Source organism: Atractosteus spatula, chromosome 9 (assembly GCF_055471065.1).
Source record: "Atractosteus spatula isolate fAtrSpa1 chromosome 9, fAtrSpa1.hap1, whole genome shotgun sequence".
Lineage (NCBI taxonomy): Eukaryota > Metazoa > Chordata > Actinopteri > Semionotiformes > Lepisosteidae > Atractosteus > Atractosteus spatula.
In genome coordinates, this window is record NC_142714.1 from 14,261,935 (window position 1) to 14,289,598 (window position 27,664).

At 36.8% G+C, this 27,664-nt stretch overlaps 1 protein-coding gene across 3 annotated transcripts in view; it reads left to right on the plus strand.

Moving 5' to 3' along the window:
• The first annotated feature begins 3,840 nt into the window (after nucleotides 1-3,840).
• LOC148828258 (phospholipase DDHD1-like) overlaps nucleotides 3,841-27,664 on the plus strand; it is a 30,288-nt gene continuing 6,464 nt past the window's right edge. Inside the window, exons 1-12 of one of the 3 annotated variants that reach the window (XM_088925926.1) lie at nucleotides 3,841-5,267; nucleotides 8,474-8,650; nucleotides 13,529-13,630; nucleotides 16,580-16,708; nucleotides 18,738-18,885; nucleotides 21,975-22,084; nucleotides 22,532-22,638; nucleotides 23,509-23,768; nucleotides 24,228-24,303; nucleotides 25,129-25,278; nucleotides 25,819-25,883; nucleotides 26,049-26,227. In XM_088925926.1, the coding sequence (XP_088782052.1) occupies nucleotides 4,451-5,267; nucleotides 8,474-8,650; nucleotides 13,529-13,630; nucleotides 16,580-16,708; nucleotides 18,738-18,885; nucleotides 21,975-22,084; nucleotides 22,532-22,638; nucleotides 23,509-23,768; nucleotides 24,228-24,303; nucleotides 25,129-25,278; nucleotides 25,819-25,883; nucleotides 26,049-26,227 (2,320 nt within the window). In that variant the 5' untranslated portion in view covers nucleotides 3,841-4,450. The remainder of the gene's footprint in view (nucleotides 5,268-8,473; nucleotides 8,651-13,528; nucleotides 13,631-16,579; nucleotides 16,709-18,737; nucleotides 18,886-21,974; nucleotides 22,085-22,531; nucleotides 22,639-23,508; nucleotides 23,769-24,227; nucleotides 24,304-25,128; nucleotides 25,279-25,818; nucleotides 25,884-26,048; nucleotides 26,228-27,664) is intronic. The other 2 variants (XM_088925927.1, XM_088925928.1) reach the window with 2 other exon arrangements.

Genomic DNA, 27,664 nt, shown 5'->3' on the forward strand with positions numbered 1-27,664 from the left:
TCCCTCTTTTCAACTTAATGAAGCTCTTGAGTGCCCCAAAGTAGCATAGATTAGTGGTCAGGACTCATGTCTGAAAGGTCACGTGTTTAAATTTCTGTTGAGATGCTTCTGTTGTGTCTTTAAACAAGGTGTGTCAATTAAAATATGCTCTCGTAAATGTCCTGCAGTATAAGCAGTTCTTCAGGTTGTCACTGTAAAAAAGAATCTGTTCTCAACTTGCGTACCTGGTAAAATACCATTAACCTGGTAGCTGTGTTAATGCTTTCCAGTTATTTTTAGAACATTTTAAATCTAGCTGATGTCTTTTGCATTCTCTGAACTGTAATTAATATGACTGGGACAACCACAAAATGTGACAATCAGGGGCAATAATTCTTCTCTGTGCTGTTCTATACTGTATGTTGTTTTATGTACTTCTATGAATAATCATGTCCTGAATTCAAACATCATAGGTAAATGCATTTCACCCAAAAATCAGAAAAGAAAGAGTATAGGAACAGTACCTTTTTGATCAAGCCTGATTTTGGAATGAAAGCTGGAGCAGTTGTGGCATAACATCTGTGCTTCCGTTTACATGGAATATGAATTTGATGTGGTTTAATTTAATTACATTCACAGTTGTGCAAAAACAGATACCATTTTCCCTTAGTGACTCTTAGTAACTTTCCAGAAAAATTGCAAAAAAGAAGATATATGCAAAAAAAAAAAATCAATCTGTTTTGAAAGAAGCTTACATAAAAAAATGTGAACAGTAAGATAAACAGGCTTGGTCTGCATGACCACTTTGTTGTGATGTTCAGGAAAACACCGCGTTCAAAAAAGAAAATGAAGAGCTACAAAAGACAATTGCTCTTGCATTTCGCAAATGCCAAGAGACTGAAACTCTATAGTTTCTGGCTGAATACACTGTGGATAAAAACACATCTGGATTTTCAACACTCCATGATAACAGATGAGTCTGCAAAGTCTTGTGCTCCTCCTGAGACAAGATTTGAGAAGTTCCTCAAAATCTATTAGAATAGTAAAGAAGGTTTTATTACATTGCCAACACTTGGGTTATTTTGTGTGGTAAGTAATAAGTACTATTTGTTAAAGACTCACTGTGGGGAAAATGGCTGTTGTGGGCTGTTTTCCATCCTGTAATGTAGCAATGCTTGCCATGTGGGCTCTGTTACTGCTGCCAATAATCTAAAGCACAGGAAAGAACAGGGTAGCCCCCCAACAGCTCAAACAATGTGTAAGAACTCAAGAGGACAGAAAACCATACTGGGTAAGAAAATAAAATAATATCTGAAGAAGATGTTGGAGGAGGAATTGGGTGTCTTTGTTTTCAGCAGCTCAATAATGAATTTTAAATATTTTTTTCATTCTTACACATTGTATGCACTGCAGTTACTGCATGTGCGAGCTGGGAAGTTTTGCATTCTTCTTCCTTTCAATATTATTATTTCCTTAGCAGATGTCCTTATCCAGGGAAACTTAAAATGTATGTAAACTTGAGTTAGGTGCAAGTACAAAGGAAACAAATCAATAAGTGAATTCCAATACAGGGTCACAGGGGTGCCGGAGCCTATCCTGGCAAGCAATGGGCACAAGGCAGGATTCACCCTGGATGGGATGCCAGTCCATCACAGGGCACACATAGACACAAACATTTACACACTCACATTGAGACCAGTTTTCCCAGAAGCCTATAACCTCCCTGTATGCCTTTGAACTGTGGGAGGAAACTGGAGTATCCAGAGGAAACCCATGCAAACACGAGGAGAACACACAACTCAATGCAGAGTGCACCCCAGAAACTGAACCCAAGGCCCAAGTGGTGTAAGGCAGCAAAGCTAACCACTTTAATGAATAATAATTAACAATAAACAAATTTACAATAATGCTACAGTAGATTTAAAAGTGCCTAATGAAGGAGGTAGTTGAATACTGGGAGGTCCCAGGTGCTTTCCAGACAGATATATCTTTAGCACTCTCTGAAAGGTGGTTGGTGACTGGGACGTTTTGATTATTTGGAGTTCACTCCATCACTGAGGGCCAAGGGCAAAGAATGAAGGGGGGTTACAGAAAGTTCCGTGGAAGAGGACGATTGGAGAGCTAGATGACCAATTCATTAAATTAAAAATAAAAAAATAATACATTGAAAATTGAAATTGAAAACAATAAATGAAACAGGTTATTTAAGGACACTGGCATGCACATGCAGTAGTTCTGTACACCTTAGTAAGATAAGATCACTTTATTGGCCAAAAGATGGAATAATTATATTTATTAAAAACCTAGTTCTGTCAACTTCTGTATATTATTTACTAATATGTAGGGAACGTATAGAATTCTCTATTTGGAATAAGGAGGAATACCAGAAGTAAATTTAAAAAAAACCTTTTAAGAATATTTTAGATGTTGAGCATTTGAAATTACTTGGTTTATGTAATTATTTTCTCTGTAGTTACCAGTGCCTATCTGTTATATAAGATAAGATCACTTTATTGGCCATATACAATTTCTTGTGTTTGGAATTTGTCTTTTCACATACCCCAGCTTGCTCTCCATGAGACACACAGACAGGGAGAGAAGCTTGGGGTCAGAGCGCAGGGTCAGCCATTTATACGGCACCCCTGGAGCAGTTGGGGTTAAGGGCCTTGCTCTGGGGCCCAACGGAGTAGGATTCCTCTGCCAGCCATGGGATACGAACCTGTAACCTTCTAACCACAGGTGCAGATCCTTAGCCACAGAGCCACTGCACCGCGCTCCAAGTATCGGGAATAGTACATTTTCATACCAATACATGTTAAGATTCTAAACTGGTTAATAATAATTCCTTACACTCATATATTCTGGACACTTCACTCAAAGCTCTTTACAGGTGATGGGGACTCACCTCCACCACCACCAACAGCCCCGTGATGCAACAGCAGTCAGAACTCAAACTGTTCTTTCCATAGTCTAATATCCAATTCCATCTTATAAAGATGATTGTTTGATGCCAAAACATTATTTTATTTCTCAGATGTGCAAAGCCATGCAAAAGTTTCTTTACACAAGCAGCAGAGAATTAATTGCACTCCTTCATGAGAAATTACAGCCCTGTCCTCATTCCACTTTTCTAACAGAATTGGCTTTAGATGAGAAAGTGATGATGGAAACCATGTCTGGGATTGAACTGCGTTTTCCCCTAACTTTCAATAAAGTCTGGGGATTGTCCAGACCAGTAAAAAGTTGATGACACCTGTCTCTCCTCAATGCACTTTAAATAGGAGCACTATATTTTGGAATTTTGAGTGCAAATATAGAATATTGCAATTAAAAGGGTAACATGTTAGTTTAGTTATCTGTTAAAGGCTGTCCATGAATATGGCTAATTGTCTTGTCTGTTGTGTCTGTCTCTATGAACAAACTGTTAACATTAGTAATGTTAACAAAACACATATTAGGTAGCTTGGGGGACAATTCTTGTTATGATAAGGGTTATGGTTTGTTATTAACAACTTTTTATTCTACATTAGAAATTATTTAATATTATCTTTATGTGGAAATATACTTAATTTATAAAGCTATAGAAAAGCTATTTACAATCTAATGAGTTACTTTTTAATGGTCACTGAAACGTGACGTGTGTATTTACACAGCACATGAAACACCCGAAGCAGACTTCTGTCTGAACTCTCCAAGGGTATAGTATGGTTCGGATGTACACACTTCTCTTTCCCCGTTTTTAACGCCTACGTAAATCATGGGAAACTAATCTAACCTATCCTGTCCTCATTCGTAAACACAATGCAGTTGTTTAGTTTAATATAGGTTGCAAAGAAGCGGGTGCACTGAAATGTACTTTTTAAAAATACCATTTTATTTGCTTTTATCAAACAAAGTTCACACTATGAACTATGCACAACGTGAAACAACAAGAAATCCAAAAATCAAAGCTGTATTAATTAATTGCTGTTTGAACCAAACGCAATAATAAGTCACGATTTGGAAAAAAAAAATACTGCGGAGCGCCCCGTGTGCGTGCGCGTCCACAGGTGGTACGCAGCTAGCCAGCTTCGCCTGCGTCTGCGGTGACGTAGGGAAGTTGTGGCCGGGCGCGTGCTCGTGTTACCCTGCAAACCGGCTAGATGTTTTGAAACGAGAGAGATCGAGCTCAGCTGACAAGCTGCTAGAGAGACAGGAACCTGAGGGGGATTTAAAAACAGGGCAGCCGGGCCCGCTGGGTTCTATGTCCGGCTACAGAAGGGAAGTTGTTCCTAGCCGGCGCCGCTGCTGGTGGTGCTTGTCGTGGGAGGGAGAGGGAGAAGGGAGAGCTAGGGCTGCTAGGATCCCAAGGACTTTATCAGAATAATGAACCGTAGGTATCAGAGATGCAGCCATATGCATGTTAGAAAATATTTGGACTAAATCCCGAAACGTACAGGATTGAATCCGGGTGAATTAATATAAAACAGGCATGAGCAAATACTCAGACAAGGCGTCTCTGCTTAGTCCACCTGAAAGCCCGGAGAAAAGCGGTACCTCGGTCGGAGACAGTGAATGGGATTTGGGAAGCGACGTGTTCGTGCGCTGCTATGAGGAGCCGATGGGCGGGGAGCGGATCCATGGAGGGATGCGCTCGGTCCAGGCAGGCTTGGACAGACTGCCGCTTGTACGGGGTCGGCACCGGCCCCCCCAAGACGGTATGATGTTGGGCCTAGTGGAAGACCCGTATCCTGGTTTCCACAGTGGTTCCGGCTCGGGCGCTGCCTATCTGGAAACAGGGGAGCCGGACTACAGCGAGAGCGACGGGAATGTCGCCCCGGTGATGGAAACGAGGAAGCGGAACCGCTCCAGCAGTTCGAGACACCGGTACGAGGTCGTCACCGAGCTGGGGCCCGAGGAGGTCCGCTGGTTTTACAAGGAGGACAAGAAAACCTGGAAACCCTTCGTCGGCTACGACTCTCTGAAAATCGAAGTGATGTACCGCAAGTTCCTCGAGCTGAACCCCAGCAAGGCCAGGCGCTTGGGGGTCACCGGTTCGGAGGAGGGCGAAGAGGCAGCAGCTGGGTCAGAGGTATCCGTGGGTGAGACACGGGATGTTGAAGGCGAGGGACAGGTGTCCGTAGAGCAAGCCAGCAGCGGAAGTGCAGACCGAGGGGCCGACGACGGAGCAGACACCAGGGAGAGAGACGTCGATTCGATCATCATCAATGTCGAGCCCGTCTGCGTTAGAGGTGGACTGTACGAGGTGGACGTTAAAGAGAAGGAGTGCTACCCGGTGTACTGGAACCGTAAGTATTTTTGACCTAAGGGATAAACTAGCGCTTTGTGTGTTTTACGTTGCGTCCTGTTTTTTTTTTAAACGTGACAACACCACTTCTCCTTTCTTGCGCATCGGAACTTTATTTTGGGGATAAGAAAGACACGCGGCTTTAGAAATCCAGAACATTATAGGTTCTTTCCAAGCCTTCGCCAGCTTTAACTTCCAAGACAACCCTTCTTTGTGTCACTTAAGTAATAAATCAGGGGTTCATCTCAAACCGCAGGTTCATTTACATGAATGCCTAGACATGCAGTCTCTTCTTCTGGTCATGCTTTTGACAGGTATTGGGGAAGTCAAATAAATGACCTATCTCAGTGCAGTGTAAGTGATGGAAAGAGTAATGCATATAAAGGGACATTTCACGCAAGCACTCCCTGCACGCTGGAAATCCTGCATGTTATCAGTGTTGAATTTTGGAGATGCACTTTTTTTTCAGAAAATCAGGACTCGCACCCGCAGTGCAAAACAGCCTATGACATGGCAAACGGGCTTTATCTGACGTTAAGTTTCTTTTATGTGTATAATTCCACGTCATTAAAAGTTTAACAGTATATAACATTATTTGAAGCTGAGCCTTACTTTCTTCAAAAATCATGTACTATTTGTAGAAGATAACTTAAAATTGCAAGTACCTATAAATACATCATGGTGCAAGGTGGTATTTACTTGCCTTGCTCCTGCAGTGCCAGATGTTTCTGTAAACTGCCTGTAATCAGGCCTTAACCTCTAATCACTTCCTGGGCAACTGATAACTGCACCCAAATCCTAAACCGCATCGCTGAATGAAATTATATAGACCAAAGAAGAGCAAAATTGTACAGCTGCCTTACTGTTTTACTGCTGCTATTTATTCTGCAAGTCGAATGCAAAGTAGTCTCACAATCAGGTTATGGCCTCTGGTTCTGAGCTTGTTTAAACATTTGCAAAAATTTGCTTATAAACCTTCCTTCTGTCAGTGTATTTTATTAACACAGACAAGAGTCTCCTCTAACAAGGGATTGTGGCCGAAAGAAAAATTTAACATTGCAGGGTTTGCCGTCTGTAGTTTATAACCTCAGGGCAACTGCATTTAAATATGTTGTCTAAATATTCAGAATGTTTAATTTTCTTACCCATGTAATGATCACTGCTAAATACATCATGTTCAATTATTTTCTTTGGTTATTAGATTTTAAATTTGGTGGGGACCGGGTAGACATGGTACTTCCATTTTAATAACATCGCCCCCATTACCGTCATTATCATCTATCAAAATATTTCATTTACACCTTGAAGTTGGGCTTGTAATTCTGAGTTTGTGGTTATCCTATCAAACTCTGCATTTTATATTCAAATTCTTGAAGCTTGATATTGGTTTCAACAGTAACTATATTAATCAGCAGCAAAATGCATCTGACCTTTGTATTTTTCATATTATATGTCGCCTTTTGTTAATTAATGATTGTGCATTAATAATGTATCATTATAAATAGAAATCCTTAAATATTTAGACCACATCACTGCGTCACTTATTATGATCTTAACACTGAGAAATCAGCTGTCGATAAAAATAGTTGGCTCATTGGGCTCAGGGAAGTTTTTGTTAGCATTTTTCCCTCAATTTAGTAGAGGTACAGGTGGCTTCCTTTGAACAATGCAAGATTTGGCATTCACTCTATACCGGATTATGATCCTGAAACACAAGACAAGGAAAGGGAGATGAAGACTTTATCTGCTCTGTTCCAAGTCAGTGATTAATTATTCTAGTTCAAGAATCACTTTGAAATTCCCTTTTTATTTATGTATGATGCATAAATGCATGCATTGTTAATCCAGAAGAAAAAAAAAATGTAGTGTAGCACTTTTTGTTCCTGTTTTTGATTTTGTTTCCACATTTTTTTTCCCACATTCATACTTTGTCATTGGTTGTTCTTTTAGTATGCTCTGGAATGGTGTCTGCTACGGAACTGGCTACCTGTTCTCTTAAGGTCTGTTATGCCCTGCCCTGTTCACAGTAAATGAGCTTTTATGGGAGAATACTGTGTCAATGAGGGTGAATCCCATAATCTCCTTCCCCCAATCCTCTCTTTTGCTGCACCCTGTTAATAATGTATAAGATTGCGTGATGCAAAGTGTGAATTAATTTACCTGAGTGCAGTACTGGAAGGGGATTCAGGAAATCCTTGTCCATTAATCTTGAAAGGGCTGTGTCTTCCTGAATGCCTTGGCCGGTATTGAGTTTTCAACTCTATTGTACTACTGAGCATCTGCTCCCCTGGTGTATTGTTTCCATTATCACAGTGTATGGTGCCGGTAGGTTTGACTTGTGTCTTTAGATCTCCTTTTTTTCTTTTGTTGATTTGTTTGGCAATTTTGTATTCTGCAGTGTCGGGAAAAGAATTGAAGAAACATAATCTGCTATTTCTCTTGGAATGATTTTCTTTCCTTTTATGAACTGGACTCTGTAGTGTGTCACAACATTGTACCACCTACATGTGCCATAACCTCGTCAGTGTTTTGATTTGTGCGTTTTATCTTTTGTGTAGCATTGGTTAATGAGTAGAACATATACGGTATTTTGTTCTTTTCTCATAAAAAGCCTGTCATGTAAGGCATGCCTATACATCCAGATTGGCAAGGGATTTCTCCTGCGAAGTCTTAAAATAACTCATCATGCAAATGAAGGAAGAATGGGTTGTGATCTGAGTAGCTCCTTATCTGTGCATTATATCTCATTACAGATCAGAGTAGTGCTTGATGTAAGTTAAACCAAGCTGCACCAAAAGAGTTTAAATGATTGACTTGCATACAAAATCACGTTTGTATTAATAGGTTAAATATGAGCATGTGAAAACAGATTTATATTGGTTCATGTTGATGTAGGGGTCTGCAAACATTTTATTTGTAAGCATTTTTCAATAAAATACATTTTTAATGGCTAAAATGAGATGAATAGGTAGAAGATCTACCAGATTAAAGAAGACTGCCTTTTCTGAACTTGCAACAAAATGTCATTCATAAAGTTATAGAATCTAATGATATATTTTGATTTTAATGCATAACATAAGTACTTTAGGTTTGTCATTTGCAGGAAAATATTTCTTTCTTCTTCAGTGTCTTTTGATCCTACAGAAAGGTGGCTGCGCAGGTCTCCTCTTGTATTATAATACTGCTCTGTCTTTCTTACCATTGTAGAGCAGGACCGGATCCCAGTGATGAGGGGACAGTGGTTCATTGATGGCACATGGCTTCCACTAGAGGAAGAGGAGAGTGACCTCATTGAGCTGGAACACCTGAGCTGCTTCCGTGGACACCAGATGCAAAACAGTTTCGACACTGATGTTGTGGCTAAGACAGTCGACAGCAAGGACGGTGAGTGCACAAGGCTTGTACCTCATGGAGGAGGTGAATTGAAAAATGTACATGGTCTATGAAGAATTTCCAAGACAGTCATTCAGCATGTACCAAGGGGGTGGAAACAGTATGTTGAATGGATTTTTAGTGTGGTTTAAGTGAAAAGGCACTTCTATATATACTTATGTTGCATCCTTTCAGTGAACGATTTAAGCGCGCAATGCTTTATTTCCCATGACTTCAGTGAAACCTGTCACTGAAGATTCAGCTAAATTGTCCGATAGTCCAAATCAGCAGTTTTATCAGATATTCTGAGAACTGTCAAAGAGAATGGCTGCCAGCAGTAGCCTACAGTCTTAAGCAGCATTTGAACAGCATTATGTAGCTAGCTAATATTCAGTAAATTATGAGTGTAATCATTGTGAAAGTATTTTTTACTGAACATAGGCTAAACTACACATTTTCTAAATCCAATTTAAATATATTAGTGAGGTTAACATTTTGCTGAAAATTCCAGACAAAGAACTGCTCAACTATTTAAAAATCAATATTTTTCTCTTCAATTGTATTAGACTCAAAAAATCCTAATAGAAAACTGCCGTTGAGTGGCCTGCGAACGCTAGGCATTGATCTTGCGCCAGTAACTGGTTGAATATTTGGGTTCTTGTAAAACCTAAGAATATTCCCCATTCTGTATACACAAGGGAGATGAAGGAGAAGGTATTTGTAGCAAACATCAAAATTAGATAGTTAAACTTTTTAATGGTGTGTATCATGTACTATACATGGTGTTAATGTTAATCACCTTGTCATTGTTTGAGATATAAGAGTATTTCTAGGTCTTGAATGTCTTGTATTACATCATTATGTACGTGTTGCTGTAGCAAACCTTTGTTCTGTTTGCAATTGGATTTCCCTAATGAAATTTAAGATGCACTGAGTCTTTTTTGAGTGGAAATTGTCTTTTACCAGTACAATAATAGGAACAAAATTCACTTCTTGTAAGTTGAACCCTCCCTGTGTGGCTCAGAATTCTTGAGATGGAAATAATTCAGTTCTGATAAAGTCAAAACCCTGGCACTAAATGTAAGTGTAATGAAGAGCATGGTGAAATGGTAATGCTGTGAATATGATTCACATTAGCAATACTACTTTGAAGTCAGTCATTAGAAAAGTGCTAGCAAAACAGGAGATGCTGCTTTGCTGTGAAAATGTAATGCTATTTTACATATCGTTAAAGTAATTGAAAGAGGGAAGCCATAGATGGGTAAAAAAAAAAGTTTGAAGCTGTAATGAGATATAAAGCATTTTTTAATGTAATAAGATTGGAAAAACTAAAGCAGAATTTCAAACCAACAGTTACCCTCAGCAGCGTTTGAAATGTTTAAAGATGTTAGTACTTTTATAGAATTGTTGGTATATATCACAGACATTAGATCAGTGTAATAACTTCTACAGTGTTCCTTGTCTTCTCTTCTTTTAAGGAAGGATGAATCACTATAAAAATCTGACTATCAGTGAGTGATGAAAAGGCTATATCAAAATGGTGATGGTGTCCTGTATGAGTTATGGCACTTCATTCAGATACTATTTTAATGGCTGGGTCAAAATCATTCTTAAGTTGCAAGTGAAACAAGTTTTAACTATCTCATTTTAAATGCCAGATAACATCAGTTCCCTCTTTATGATTTGGTCTATTAGATTGGTCTAATTTCAGATTGTGTGTCTAAGGTAACTGTGGAACAATAGGAACAAATAGCAGTGAACATTACTTTTTTTTTAAACATTGGTGCACAAACATGGCACTACGGGCTGGTGAGAAAGAACATGTATCCATATTTGAATGGAAATGAGTACTGTAATTTTTATGATTAGCTGTAGTTTCTTCTGGGTCATCCTAATGACCTTGCACCTGCAAAACATTGCAGTGCTGTAATATGCTTATTTTAATAGTAAATTCTGTGAAGAAGTGAAAACAACATACTTAGGCCCTGGTGCCTATGGAAAGAAAAACATGATCTCCAGTGATCAATGAAAATCTTGATCTCCCGAAAATTATTTCCATACTTCTTTAAAGCAGGAAATGGAACAATGTTGAGACATAGAATTATAAATGATAGTTTTGAATACATCCTGTTAAAAATACTGTGGAGAAAGATTGTAATTAACTGAGAGAAGGGCATCTCGAATGACAGGCCATTTGTCACCTCAGAAGTACTGCTTATTTGAGAGTAGTCTTGGATCCTGGCACATAGTTTGTAAACTTCACAGTTTAGGATGCTTTCCAGGTTACAGAACATATTAATGTTAACACATAAAAGGAATGCCACTGTGGTTTACTTGTTGGTCCTTTTTAATACTGTAGAATGTATTTTAAATCATGTATTTTTTCCTTTGTATTGAATTTTTGAAACATGGTGTATGATATGTATTGATGTGTTAAATGTTGAGCAGCATGTGTAACTACCTCAGGCCTTTTACTCCAAAAGCATCAGCGTATCTTAAACGTACAAACTTACTTCATGATGTGCTGCAAATCCGTATAGTATAGTGACAAAAAAAAATAGGATAAAGAAAATATATTATTAAGATATCCCAGGATTTATCAACCTGATTACATTGTAGATAACTGTGAGTTTACCATGAAAAAATCTAAAGCTTCCTGCAGATATAATTCTACCCCATTTGTGATTGGAATTTTACAGTAAATCTGTTATGAATTTTAGTTTTAGAGAGCAACAGTAAATCAGTTAAGATTTATTTAATATTAGACTAAATGCAATTTATATACATATACATTTATATAATAGCACACATTTCATTTCCCATATCTTTACATTAATATAATATGATGTAATAATCATCGTTTTCACTTTCCATTCATTTTGTTTTTAACATAGTGTTACTCTGCTGTGAAAGAAGGATGTTAATGTAGTGCTGTTTTACATTTCTGCACATAAGTTAGATCTGGGCTCTTCTGGCAAGGAGTTGCCTAATCAATAGATTTTCACTCTTGCCCAGAGATGCCAAGTAATGTGTGAAATACCTCGTTGTGAAGGACATATTTAATTTGTCTCAGTATGTTGTGATGATAAATCCAATGTATGAAATATTTATTTTAAAATAAAAAATGCAATGTATGTATACAAAAAGGTGACCAATATTTTAAAACTTGACTCACACACTTTGTCGTTTAACATGGCAGTAAAATATATTTAATCTTGAACAAAGAAAATAAATAACTGTGCAGAGAGGAATGTAACCTCTGGGATTACATGGAATATCTGAGGTGATTAGAGAGGACTGGCTCCATGTCATCTCCATGATTAAGTGTTCATGTGGGATGCTAATACCACTATTGTTTGTTATAATCTTATAAAAAAGATTAAATGGCAGCATTATAAGGTTTTGTTAAATGGGAAGCCTTCCATCAAGGGATCACATTTATTTAACAGGACAATTGAGGATTTTACAAGACATTTTTAAAACACTTTTGTATTCAATTATTATCATCTATTACGAGTGTTTTATAGAATATTTTTCACTGTTTAAATTTTCTCTTTTTTTTGCATTGTTTGCCAAAAGTTCACTTTGTCTTTGATACACACACGCTCCAAAACTTTTATTCTCTGAGGTTTTGCCATCAAGAGCAATGACCAGGAATGGCTAAGGTTAAAATAATCACAAACTAGCATATCTGAACTTCCAGGAATTGGAGGGAAAAGGTAACAATAATTGTTTGTGCAGTTCAGCACAAGTCTTTTAGACTTCTCGTGCATTTCTAGCACACTATTTTACATATAAAATTTCTGTAAAAAATGATAAGAGCATTTTGATCAATTCAATTTGGTAAGGGTACCAAACTCAGCAATGGAATTTTGAATGAAACTGTATTTAAACCACTATAGGACACATTGGTTTGCTTATAATCATTCCAGAAAATCCTACTACCTGCAACCTAGTGAAAAGCTCACATCATACCTGGACATCATACCATTGCAGTCCTTTTACAATACAATCTGTCTAAGGAAACCATCTACTGTCTGAATTTTTACTTGAACTTTTTGTCAGCAAATTAAAAAAGCAGTTTTCCTAATGATTGCTTTTTAAGAACTGTTTAATCAGTAACAAGTCTGACCTTCCTGCTTTTTCTGTTTACTATTTGGAGAAATTCCTTGGCTACTTTAGACATGCTTTTTATAATGGTACAAATGACTGTACAAGAGCCTTTTATTGTCAAAATATTCATATATAATTTTAATAAAATCAGCATAACAGGACATCTTTATTTTTATTAGAAAATACAACTAGATGAGGAAATTCGGAAATTTGCAAAGCATCATGGAACAATCATTTTTAAATGATTTTTTTGCCTCGTCTTTTTATGTACAAAGAGTGCAAAATGGCTTTTCACTTAAATTTCTTCTCTGAATTTATGATTAGTCCATTCTCTTGCTGTTTTTCCTTTTATGGCCGTGATGTAATCTCATTTTCATTAGGGCAAATAGTTTTGTTTACAAGCATTGAGAAATATGCATAGAATGAGAGAGATCAGAAATCCTTCTGAATCACCATGAGTGTCACTGGTAAATTTAAAATGAGACTGATTTCACTTGGCAGCTAATTGATTGCCATAAAGTTACCAAAGGGATTCAAAATCCTGATTGTCTAAGAACACTAACAGTAGATTCACCTTAAGTCAGGCTGTGTTGTCGACAAAGACGTGCTCTGTTTTTTGTGTGATGTGTAAAAGTAAGATTTTAAAGTACACATTCAGCGTAGTTACAAAGAAAGACTTTTGTTATTAGTTGTTCAGAAGACTGTGATGGAGAGCACATTTTGCTGACTAGCCTTGCCCGCCACTGCCATGACACTCACTGTTTCTTAATTTGTTAGTTCTCTCCCATCTGCCCCCTTTCTACCTCCCCTTTCTGTTCAAATGGAGAGGATATCAGCCGAATGCTAAAACTGCATGTCACAAGCGAAAACGTTGCCAAGGTACAGTAACAATATACTTTATTAACATGCCTAGTTCTTCTTCTCCGTAAATGGCTGCTTTAACTACTGCTATCCTAGATTGAGCCTGATTAGTTTTGCACTCCTATTCTTCTGCCTAGTCACTGCTGCTTTTTTCTACTTCAGTATCCTATTGATCATAAAATCTATCATTCCTGGTCTTATTCATGTAAACCAATAGATGCATCTTGCCTTTGCTCAAAACCATTACGCAGCATTGAGACATCCAATACAAAATGTCAGGAACATTTTAGAAATTCAAATATTTGTCTACATCAGGCTTCAATGTAGTTAGTGAACATGGAGAGTGTTTGTGTTGCGTTGAAAACTCTGAAAACAACCAGTACTTCTTTATCCAAAGGGTTGGGAGTATGCACAAGCTATCCAGCCATGTTGTTGAAGCTGATATCCTGGTTTTCTTCAATGTATTAACTACTAATTGGGCTAAATGGCCTGCTCTCATTTATACACATCGCTAAACACATTGCTTGTCTTTAGAAAGATAGGGTTCTGTGGCCGATGTTTCGATTGCTTTTCCCCATGTCTTTTTGTTGTTAAATATGAGTACAAGTGGCACTATGCTGTACTTACTCTGAATTTGTAAAATATAATGCTGGGTGAGAGTTGTGGAGGACAAAGTGCAGCACATTTCTGTTAGGAATATTTAGACTAAATCAATTTTGTTGGGCGCTACACAAATATTACTCCTATTTTACAGAATTTAGAAACATTTAATGGAAGGAGCTAACTGCTGATACAGAAGTAAAGGGGGGAGACTCCCAATTATGACCTCAAACATTTAACTGTGAATCATTTAAGTATACTAGTGTAGCTAGCTAATATAAGGAAAATTTGAGTGGTCAAGATGGTTATTTCTTCGTCTAAAACCAAAGATGCTTCCTGAGTTAATCCGATTTCTCAAAATCCTTAGGAAATCTTTTTGTTCTGCCTTTTTACTTGCTGAATCTCTGTTTATGCTTAGATCTGCTCCCTCCATATTGACTGTTTTCCATTTTCTGCATTTTTTGTATCTTAAGTATATCTTTTATCTGTTTTGGTAGAAGGAATTTGCTGAAGGTCTTGCTTCTTTTTGCTTCAATCTTGTTCTTACTACAGATGCTAGAATTAAAGCTGTTCTTTCAGTTTTTATGCTACTCATTTATGGTAAATCACCTAATATTGTTTTCAAGCACAGATATTTTGTAGCTTCTTTTGTCAAATCTTGTTATGCCTTGGGTGGATGAATACTACACGGTACATTAAAAGATCCTTTATGTAATAGACTGCTGTGTGACTTATGCTTTCTTTAATTTCTCTATTTAGACTTAAGTGAAAGTTTTGAATGACTGAACATCATTGCATGTTTTTCTGAAACTGAAATGTATGTTTTGCAGTGGAAAAGTAAGTGCTGTAATCACTGAAATTACAGAGAATTGAGGACTTTGAACCTGTCAACTAGACAACTTATGCATGTTTGAGGTTCTATATGAAAACAGCTGCTTGGAGTAAATGACTCCCTTTCTTTGTTTTCTGTCATTGCTGTGTGGGGGTATGGTATTGGATTGCCAAGAAGAGAGAGTGTTTTAACAAGCTTGTACATTTTCTTCAGGGACTTTCATTATATGCAGCATCAGCATTACAAATGACAAGTGTAGACATACAAGACTTAGTCTTAGACTTAGTCTCACAGAAAGATTTAATTGATTTTAAAATATATGCAACTAAAAATTCAAAATCTGCAAAATGTTCCTTTGTTTAATTTTAAGACAGAGTGATCTATAGATTAGTATTCGTGTTTTGCATGGTCTCCTTACCATGTTTTCCAATCAAATGATTTTGATTAATTGATGAAACGCTACAGTTGTGAATTAGTAGTGGTGGGGATTTCCTCTGTCAAAGCTGAAGCATCGCATTGTTTGGTTTAACTAGTAATGTGCTCTTAATTGCTGCCAACAAAATCACTGTATATTTCATTCACTGTGAAAAGAAAATGCAAATGAACGTCATGAAAGGACACAAAAAACACGAGGAATGAAAAGACCTCACTGTAAACCCATTTTTTTCTTGATCTCAGTGATGAGACATGCTAGTCTTTCGCACATAGAAACGAGTAGATTTTGCAGTACAGGTAACAGACATAGCAGGAAGAAAGACGTAAACTGAAAGCCCAAGTGTTCAGCTTACCAGGTTAAAACTTGAAAAACAGTGGCTAAGGATTTTTTTTTTGTGTAGTAACCTACTGTAACTCTACATACTGTACAAGATAATTTTCATACACTAAGGGGGAGCATTCAACTTATTTGACTAAAAGAGTAGTAATGTAGTTTTTCTCTTACACATCATTCATATCACCTACTTTTGCTCTGCCTTCTACCTCCAATATTAAAAGTCTTTCTTGTTTTGTATCGTATCTATGAGATGTTAATTAGGATCTTAAAATGCTCTAGAGAATTTAAGCAAAGCTTGTTTCCCTGATATACTTAAGATACCACTCATCTCTATATTAATGTGGGAGAATATTTTCAGAACCTGTTTATATTAGAATAGTTAGCAGGTTAAATTACAGTTTAAGAAAAACAGAATAATACACACTTGTAAAACATGAAACGAATTGAAATATTAGGCAAATTTAGATGATGTCAAGTTCTCTCTCAAATCTTTTAGTAGCATAAAATTCTAATTTGCTTAAATAATGCAGTATCTATCTAATCAAACTGAAATTTGAGATTCAGATTGATGAAAAGCAAACTATAACCGGATTAATCATCAACCTTCAACCTAAATGAGAACAAGATGTGAATTTACAAGGACATTTCTGTTTCTGTCTGTGAATGTGGATTCAAAGTGTTTTATTGCTGACACGTCTCTCCTTGTATGTCTACTTTTCTGTGTCTCTCTGTGTGTGTCTCTGTCCTCCCTCTGTCTCTGCAGCTATTCACAGCCTAAAACTGAGCCGCAGTCATGTTGACTGGCACAGTGTGGATGAGGTGTACCTTTACAGCGATGCCACCACCTCCAAAATAGCCCGCACAGTCACACAAAAGCTAGGCTTCTCCAAAGGTTAGTGTTGCATGCTAATACCATGTGTAAGTTCTATTATACCAAAAAATGATATTTTGAGTGTGATTTTAGGTTTCAATATCATGTGGATAGATCAAAGATGGCTAATTTTAAGTACCCTGATAAGCAAACCCTTGTGATAGAAAATTTCAAAGGACTATCTGAAATATCCTTGCACTGCTGGCATGTAGTCATTAGCATACTAAAAAGAGACCTAAAGCTAAGATATTGACTTGCTTGTTTTTCAGAAATTGCAGATACCTAAGTATGAAATGATTTGTCATAAAACTGTTGGTATTCTGTTATGCAGAAAGCAGTATTTTAACTGAAGTACAGCAGGTCTTTATTTTTCATTCATTTAAAATGCATACCCCAGAAAATCCACTTGAGATGATTTATGCAGTTAATGTCCAGTTTGTGCACTTATTCAAACCGACTGATGGAATAAAAATTGAGAAATGCTTAGATTTACGGGAATAAGATAATATCCTTTCAAACATTTCTATGCTAGCATTACAGAAACTTCCAAAGTATCTAGAATTTCTGAAATGCTTTATTCTGATGGGACATTTCAGTTTTAGGTCTAAAATCCTGTTATATGTTGCGGATTAACCATATCTATTAATTGATTGAATCTGGATCCACTACCTGTGTTTAACTATCGACACACAGGCTATAAAGTCCAAACACTTGGTCGTGACTCACATACAGTAAGCTAATCACACAAAGGCTGGAAAAGGTTGCTAACCAGAATACCTGATGTGTATGCGTACATTAGAGGGTAGAAAACGACAAAAATCTTTTTCAGTTCTTGACTGGGTTCTTGAGAAATGATAATCAGTAGTAAAAACAACTATTAGAATGAAGAGCTTTTTGTAAAGTGAATGACCTTATGTGATTAAAAAAATATGTACGTAAGCAGCTGCTTTAGAATTTAGTTCTCTTGTTATGCAGGTCGAACAAAGCTGTCTCTGTTTACCTTCATCACTCAAGTCTCTGATATCTGGTTTGGAATCTAACACTGTACATAATAGTAAACAAAAGAAATTACTTGTGATTGTTGTATAACTGAATTGTTGCTTATATGAAATACAAAACAGCAATGGCAAAAAAAATGGCTTTAGATTTTAGAAGCAAGGAAAGCAATTTGTTGGTGACAGAGTAAAGAGTATTATTTAGGGAATTTTAGATAGTCTTTGGACAAAAAAAGGTGGATATACCCTTTGTTTCAGGCATCGTTAACTTATAAAATAACAGAATTTGGGGGAGAAGAACTGGTCAGCTATAATGCCTACGTTCCTCCTCATTTCAGGACTACTAAGGCTAAAAGCAATCAACAGAAGAAAAAAACTAGGATTAATCCATTATAGCTGTGCCACCCTGACTTTGTCTGTCACATCAGAGGCTGATCAGCATTGGTCCAGAGACTATATGCTGAGAACCATGGACTTGAAAGACAAAATGCTTTCCGTGGTCAGGCCAATTGAGGTCCAGCCACTGTGAATCTCCCCAAAGACATAAATAACTACCAACTGATAAATTCCACTCATACTAAAACTTGTTCAATGGTATCCCTTACAGATATATGCTAGCTAGCAGTGTGCTCACAAGGATTATCTAAGTGTTGTTAATTTTTAAATTCTTATTTGCATGTTTTAAATATTTACAGAGTTTAAAATGAAGTGTTTAGGTAGGTTTGAATCCATATGAAGTCTTGCTTCCAGTTGTGCCTTTTTATTTCCTTTAACTTAAAAAGCGTATTGCTCCCATTAAGAATGTAAAGTTTTTGTTTTCAAACCATCACATATCAATCTTTTCATCCACTCTCAAAGGTTGGGGGGAAAAGTATGAATTATGAATGATGGAGTGCAAGCTTCAGATGTTAAAATTTGTTTGGAAAATACTGTTCTGTGATATACATTTTCATAAACGTATTCTTAAGGGACTTCATATCTAATTCAAAGTTATATTTGCCAGTTAAAATGATTCTGTGATATGGCTCCTGAATTAGTCTTTTGTAAATTTGTAGCATCAAGTAGTGGGACACGTCTTCACCGTGGGTATGTCGAAGAGGCCTCCCTTGAAGACAAGCCACCTCGGACTACACACATTGTGTTTGTCGTTCATGGGATTGGACAGAAGATGGACCAAGGACGCATCATAAAGAACACTGGCATGTAAGTTGATACTTACCTGCCCAAACAAACACGGATCTAAACTGAGGAAGAATCATACAAATATTTGAACCCACTGAGCCATTTTGACAGGAAAAGATATATATTTTACATTGAATTATCCCATCTTTCTGCAGAGCCTTCATTTGCTTTGTAATTGCTGAATGATCTTGTCTTTTCTCTTTCTGTAGAACCCTAGTCAATTTGATAGAATAACAGTGTGTGTTATGGAGAGATTGCTTTGCTCTTAGCATTGGGGAGTTTTTTGGGGGCAGGATTTTGTGCATTGTTATGAAAACCATTTAATTCCAAATTTGTTTGCTAATTGAAATGACATTGCTCATTTTCACCTTGTGTACCAACAGACACTAACATATCACTTAGTTATTTAGTGCTAAGGTTCAATAAGCATTTACACACCTCATACATTATTGGGAGCAGACGTAAGTTTCTTGGCCATTGGAATTTGCATTTTTCTCTTTGTGAATAATAAGCGGTTGAATTTGTGTGGCTTTAAGGTGAGTGCACCTGGCATTGTCTTTTGTTCTTTGCACTTTCTGATCCTGCACACAAGCACAGAAACAAGGATTTACCATGACTTGTATGGAGACATAATGGTGCTATGCTGCTAAATGTAGCAGATGAATGGGAATGATCTTTTTTATTATATACATGGAACTTTAATATTTATAATACATAATGATTATTGTAATGATTGTTTTCTGTTGCTTAGACATTTTACATCTTCAGCAATATGTTGATGAATACTTAGTTATCTCTATCTTGCCAAAAGATGGAATAATTACATTAATTATAAACCTAGTCCTGTCAACTTCTGTATATTAATTAATATTAATATACTAATATGTAGGAAACATAGAATTCTCTGTTTGGAATTAGGAGGAATACCAGAAGTAAATTAAAAAAAAAAATATTGAAGAATATTTTAGTTGTTGAGCGTTTGAAATGACTTGGTTTATGTAATTATTTTTTCTGTAGTTACCAGTGCCTAGCTGTTATACTGTATAAGATAAGATCACTTTATTGGCCATATGCAATCTCTTGTGTTAGGAATTTGTCTTTTCGCATACCCCAGCTTGCTCTCCATGAGACACACAGACAGGGAGAGAAGCTTGGGGTCAGAGCGCAGGGTCAGCCATTTATACGGCACCCCTGGAGCAGTTGGGGTTAAGGGCCTTGCTCTGGGGCCCAACGGAGTAGGATACTCCGCCAGGCGCGGGATACAAACCGGCAACCTTCCAGCCACAGGCACAGATCCTTAGCCACAGAGCCACTGCACCGCCATGAATAATATTGTAACGAATTCGGGTTCCTGGGCCTGTGCTCTCGCTGCTCCTGTCCTGGTTCATCCTTCACCACATGGGCTCGAACCCGGGTCTCCTACGTCGCTCAACAGTGGTTTTGCCGGCTGAGCTACAGAAGACCTTTATTCATGGATGGCAGCAATTTACAAGTTTCATAGTGTGCAGTAGTCCTTAATTTGAATTGTTCCTGTTATTTGATACCTTTTGATTTTGATGTAAGTACGGTATATGCAGGTCCTATCCTAACTTTCCTAGCTCTAAGTTTTAGTTTTATGTTGGTGCTTACATTCAGCAAGACGCCTTTAACATTTTTTAAAGTGTTAAAGAAATGACATTTGAAGTCATGAAAATGATGTGAGTAATGGACAGTATGAATGTACTACTGTCTTGACACTTGAAGAGTTGATAAAATTGCATTAAATGGTAAAACATTATTAGATATATATAAAGAGTATAACGTTGACTGTACACTGCAGATGTCTGTTATGAAGTGTTTGTTTGTTGCTGCCAATTTGTTGGTAGGATTTTCCATAGTTTGTGCTTTTTCTATAATATGGGAAGAGCGAGAGCCATGACTTTTCGTGGTGTTCTTCTTTCCTGCACACTAATATACGACAGCTGATCCCTGGTACTGCCAGAGGCTTTGTACGTTAAGAAGGGTAAAGCAGACTAAAGTAGACAGCTGTAAACTCAGCTTCTCAGAACAGATTAGGACCTCTACTCTACTGCTTCTCAGGAACATAAGTCTCAAAGCTTTCTCCCTTACTGTACTGATGTACAGTCTTTGGATTTTGGTCTTCAGGCAGTGTAATTTTAATATTTTGTTCTTAATATAAACCTGTTTTTTAAAAGTATTTTTTCCACATAAATGGCAGTTACACGAAAAATCATGGACATAACACCTTTGATCTTGGATAAATATGGTACATTTTTGTATTTCCTTTGAGGATCCTGAATATTATACAATTTTATTTTTTTTGGTTATATGGTTAGTTTACTAGATCACTAGGAAATAGTGGCTACCAGACACCTGTAGATTTTGTTTTTCACTGTCCTCACAAGATTTGTTTACTACACCAAAAAACAAGATGCTAAATACATTGGTAATAGTTCATTCCCCATCACTGTTTGCAGTATTCAGTAAATTCAGAAATTATAGTGCAATATATTTATGTCCATGAACAATCAAACCACATTAGTGATTTCTGCTATTGTTGCAATTTTATTAATCCCGCTTACTTTGAGTGACAAAAACAAAATTGTTTAGCAAACGTCAATGCACATTAATCAGAAACGTGATCACAACGACTAAAGGTACACTATGTGCAGCTATTATGATGTCTGGTTAATAACTCATGTATAAACTTTTTTTTTAATTTTTCCTTTATGGAACATCAATAAATACAAAAAGGTACCTTTTGTGATTTGAAACAGATCTCTCGGGATGAACTCTTAGCTTAAAACCAAATAGCTAGAATTTCCATAGGTGATTGCCGTAGAACCATGTTTCTGTGTAGAGAAGAAAAAAAACATGCAACATGTCTTAATTTTTGTCAGATATGTTACTATATCAAATTATGTAAGATTTATATAGTATTGAATATAAGGTTTGCTCTGAAGATGTTACTGCACAACACTGTACATGTATGAATGCATCTTAAATGATCTCAGGACTTGTGCTAGCTTTGTTTAGAGCAATATTCTTTACAAGAGGGGGCAAATGAATTAAATATATTAATAAGAACACGAAACTTTGTGTATTTTAAGGATGAGAGATGCAGCACGAAAAATGGAAGAAAAGCATTTTTACGATCATGCATCGGAACATGTGGAGTTTCTGCCTGTGGAATGGAGGTCAAAACTAACTCTGGATGGAGGTAGGACTGTTGTATTCAACAGACTTTTCACAACAAGGACTCATTGTCAGCCAGTATCATGGTTGAGAAGTTAGGAGAGCTGAAACTGTGTTACCTAATGAGTTTACTTTTCTAAGACATGCACTGCCGTGTTGTGATGACGGCATAATAAGCATGATGATTGAAGTAACAATAATAATTAATGCCGAGTTATTTTTTGGAAAAGAAAGTTTAACTGGTGCAAAGATTATGTAATTTGTACCAGTTCTGAATCGTTAACAGCTCATGGTTATGATTTAGAAAATGCCACATCTTTTTGCCTTTTTTCTGGTCATTATGTTTCCAGGCCCAAACTTTACTAGACTGTAAATTCAAGAGAATTTATAGTTTGTTGTACCGTTGTGCCCTCTTAATAAATCTGGTAATCAAACCTGTATGCTGAGGTGCTGCGTAATGTTGTTGTTGTAGACACTGTGGATTCCATCACACCAGACAAAGTGCGTGGACTTAGAGACATGCTCAACAGCAGTGCCATGGACATTATGTACTACACCAGCCCTCTGTACAGAGATGAGGTCAGTGCTTCTAGTAATCAACAGGACTGCTTGATTATATTTCTTTCTGGGAAAACCTACATTCATTTATTGCTAAGTCAGTTTCAAACAACTAGCAAAATGTGTTCCTGTAATGACAAAACCTGCTTGTTTAATAGTTAAAACGTTATGATAATATATCTATATATATAAAATTGTATGCTATTTTAATTTTATGGGACCTCCTGAGTGACTCAACGAAGCTGAGGGTAGGGTTGGCAAGGTCTTTTTCGGCTCTCGGCAACATCATGAACCCTGCAGTAATGTGGCATCTGAGGAATGCTCTGAACCTCCGATATAGGGCAGTGTTCCCTGTGACGTGCGAGTTGGCAGCAGGGGCTCTGGTTGAAGAAGACTTCCTCTTTTACTCCTGTACATAGTCATGGAATCCATAGGTGCACGCCACAACCTGCAAACACACAATTGGCTATATCAAAGTGGGTGACTATATCACATAAAAACAATGTATGGAATTTTAGGATTAAAATGCTGAAAATGATTTCAATACATCAGTGTGAGCATTAACACAACATTTTGATGTCTTTTCAAGCTGTGACAGAAATGTGATTGTCCTCATATTTCCGTTTCGTCACAGGTTTGTATCGCATTAATCTTTCTTTTTAAACAATATTTCGCTTAAACTTGTAATCAGATTTCAGATTTAATGAGCGAGTAATAAGTTGCCATTCTGATTTTTTAAAGTATGAAAACTGATTGCCCCACAATAAGCAGAAGTCAGGATAAATGCATATTCATGAGGATTACACAGGACGGAAATGGAAGCAGCTTGTGTTGATGCAGCTTTGTTTTTCCAGCAGAGATGTCAGATCAGAATGTCTTTTTCTGATGCAGATCACTAAGGGCCTGACTCAGGAGTTGAATCGCCTGTATTCGCTCTTTTGCACCCGAAACCCAGACTTTGAAGAGAAGGGAGGTAAAGTGTCCATTGTTTCCCATTCACTGGGCTGTGTCATCACCTTCGATATTATGACTGGCTGGGACCCTGTGAGGATGTATCAGCAGGAGCATCAGGAGCTGGAGGAGGTGGACATGAGTTGGCTGAATTATGAGGAACGTCATCTTCTGGAACAGCTGCAGCTCACTAAGCGGAGGTACAGAAGACTTCCTTCCTAATGAATATACTTGTCTGTTTCTGCCTCAGTTACTCATTAGTGTTTTATTGTGTTGGCCTGACCTTTACAACACTACTGTCCCCTGTCCTTTTAGAAATAGATGTAATAAATCTCTGTAATCTTGAATTGAGGCACCTAAGAAATGGATGTACTCATTTATTCACAATTTAGATATTTATTCAATGTGATTTACAATGGTGATTCTTTTCTTTCTTAATATGTATTGTAATAATTTAATGTTTTGTTAAATTCATTGGCAATTTGATGAATTTGTTTGCATATATAAGATGGAAATGTGAATCCTAAAAGCCTGTTGCTTAGTATTTCTCCATCATTTGTCTTGTTTTCAAGAAGCTGCAATCCTAGGTTTAGTCTGAACCTGATAACTCACTCTCCACCCTCTCTCCTGTGTATTGTCTTGGTGTTTTCATGCTCTAGGCTAAGAGATCTGGAGGAACAACTTCAGGGTTTGGAAACCTCTAAGGCACTGGCCTCACCAGCTTTAAAATTTAAGGTATGGAATTCCAATTTTCAGATTATTGCACATTAACATAATTTCAACATTTTAATATAAACCTTTCATCAAATGCAAAGACCTACTTTATTTGAATATGTTTATGCATTATGAACCAGAAATGCTTAATAAAATGTTCTATCCTTCTTATCTCTTTTATGTAAGAGCAGTGTTTCAAAGTTATCAGTGCTGGTTTATAGTTATTTTAAAATCATTAAAAAGGTTACTTTGTAAAAAAATATCTTATTATAACCTATCAGATGAATCTGTTATGTGTACTAAATTTATTTTACATCTATGGGGTCTTGACCGTGTCAGTCCTACTGAAAAAGCTGAAATGCACCTCAAAATTTATAATAACAAATGTTAGGATCTAAGAAATACATTTAATATAATATGATATTAATAATTATATACCCACCAATGTGAATTAGAACGGGAAAGGTGGAAAATGAAAGTTTAAGGAAGAAAATTTATGAATACATAAATGTACTTAATATAAAAATTAAATTATATGATGAATGCATGAATACCACTGTTGTGAAGAATTGTGACCCTTTTGTTATGATATCAAAGTTATCTAAATCTTTTGACAGTTAAACAACCATTTGGTAAGTGTACAGTATCTGTAGTTCCCTACCTAATTATTAATCATTCAGAACCTGTATAGTGAACAATAAAGAGTTGTATCTCTACCTTTTCTATGTTGCCACTTGGCAATATAAAAGTAAAAGATGCATATCGACTTCTTGAAGTAGGAAAATTAGAATACTGAAGGTGTATTGAGGCTGGTTGTTGATGAATGATCTGCTTTGGCTACTGCAGGTTGAGAATTTCTTCTGTATGGGATCTCCAATGGCAGTGTTCTTGGCTTTGCGGGGTATCAGACCCGAGAACAATGGCTGTCAGGACCACATACTGCCCAAGTCTATCTGCCAGCGCCTCTTCAACATCTTCCATCCAACTGACCCTGTGGTAAGTCAGCCACATCTTGCCCTGCGTTTACAGATAGAAATAAAAAAAAGCAGTGGAATTTCAGGCTTTGAGTACAGAGCACCCAGAGGTGTATCCAAGGTGCCTTCCCCTGCTGATGGCCTGCCATGTTTTGGTTTCTAAAAAAGCTGTGTTGCTTTTGCCTTCATCTTAGCTATGTGCTTTGCTAACCATAGTGCAGTTGCTTTTCTGTTTACAGAGCGAGGCATTCACATTTGTTTTGATTTTTTTAAACAAGATTGTCGAAAGTTAAAAACCAGTTCCTTTTAAACGTCAAGTTGTGGTGTGAAATGTGTCCCGCTGTTAATAGAATTTCTTTGAAAATGAAATATTCAGTGCATGCAAATATTCATTTTGGTTACATAAGATTAATAACTTCTGCTATTGTTGTTAAAATATATAGATACAATAATTCATCCCCTTTAGATTATTTAGTTATATGTGTAAGTGTAGATCTCTTTGTTCATGCAATCAAAATACAATCCTGGCCCTGGTTTTATCCTTTTTTTTTTCTGTTCACAGGCTTACAGGCTGGAACCTCTTATTCTAAAGCACTACAGCAACATTGCACCCGTCCAGATACACTGGTGGGTATCTTTTTGTATTTCTTCTTGGTAAAGGTTTAATAGATATTCTTGTGACATTTCTCATTAGTATTAAAATGTCTACTTTCTACTTCTATGTTTTTGTGTTGCCAGTAAAATTAAAAATGAGTATTGAATAGACTTAGTGGAGTTGCTTCTACATTGCAGGTGTAACACTACCAACCCTACTCCTTATGACCAGATAAGGCCTACGTTCATCAACCCCATTAAAGAGACTACCTCAGCCTCAGACTCCGAGAGCATCCCCAGTCCCAGCACCTCTCCAGTCATGGCAAGACGTCACTATGGAGAATCTATCACCAACCTTGGGAAAGCCAGCATTCTAGGTGAGAGTAGCCTGTGCATCCTCATTAAGAAATGCCAAAGAGTCCAGTCCAGCATATTGCAATTTTTTGTTAGCAAAATAGTGTAAATGTCATTCTTTTGCCTAAATGATTCCTTGTCATCCACAGATATATTAACCTTATGTTTTATCAACAAGTATTTTCATACATAAACATCTTAGAAGTAAAATAAAATGGTAACTGGATGTAACACAAGCAGAAAGAGTCAGGCAATGTGTTTTTTTTTTATTCTCCATTCCTCATAACCTAATGGGTACTGCCATCTGGTGGTAATAGCAAAAATATTCATGTTTGCTTTAAGTTTCCAGCTTTGCTGTTCTTACTACCCTTTGTCTGCTTTGGCCACAACACTCATAATCTGCTCAAAGATTGACCACCACAACCAGTCAGTGTTTATGTTCAAAACAAGGAATGCAGGATTGCTATTTAGTGACTGATTTTTTTAAGTGTAAGGAAGTAGACATTTTCTCAGTCTACATTTAACATAAGATTTTATAGTGTCTTCTATAGAAATATATTTAGATAAAAAATTGCTTAAATGGTAATACATTGTATATTATGATTATTTTTGATCTACATCACAGTCTGATCTTCACTTACAGTACATGCTTCATTGTAAGTTTGAGAATTAGGTAAAGTTAATGCCTAAAAAAAGTCTAAATAGTACAAGCAGATAATTTTATATGCACCTTGCATGATGCAGAATCACAAGACTGTGGCAATCGCTATGTAGTGACAAAGGAAGGGAATATTTAAGGCTTAATTTACGAACAGTTCAATGTGTAAGGATTAGGGCTGTTAATGCAGTGAAGACACACTGAGCGAGTAGCATAACCATATCTGAAATATTCTCTGAGATTTTCTGTTTAGTGCTTTTTATTTTGTGTTTTTAAGGGCATTGTGTACAGTATGCAATTACTCATATTTTTATTAAAATGTAATGTGTAGAGAAGTGTGCAATAGAAACATACTGTATGTTTGCCCATTTTACTTATTCTTTTCAAATAAATGCAGCTGGATATTGGATTAGAAGTCTGTTCTTAAAACTGACAAGCAAGAGATTTGTCCTTGTCTTTCCTTGAGGGGGTGCCCATGGCATTTCTGCAAAAGAGGCCTGGACAGGGTTTGCATTGCTGCATGATGAGATAGCAAAAGCATAAAAGTCTTTGTTTTCTTTTGCTCCTCCTGACTTGCTCTCATCATCCTCCTCTTGAGAACTTAATGATTTGTTGTTGTGAAACCAGGAGTGTGATGAATAAAGTTTTTCTTTTTGTCCTGTTTCGTTTTATCTTTTATTTCCATTTTTCCACTGATTGCATATTTAAATAACCCGTAAATGATGACCTCATTGTATTCAGAAAAGTTAAAATGTAGCTGAGTTTAGCTTAAGAAAACAATACATTCTGTCCAATTAGTCAT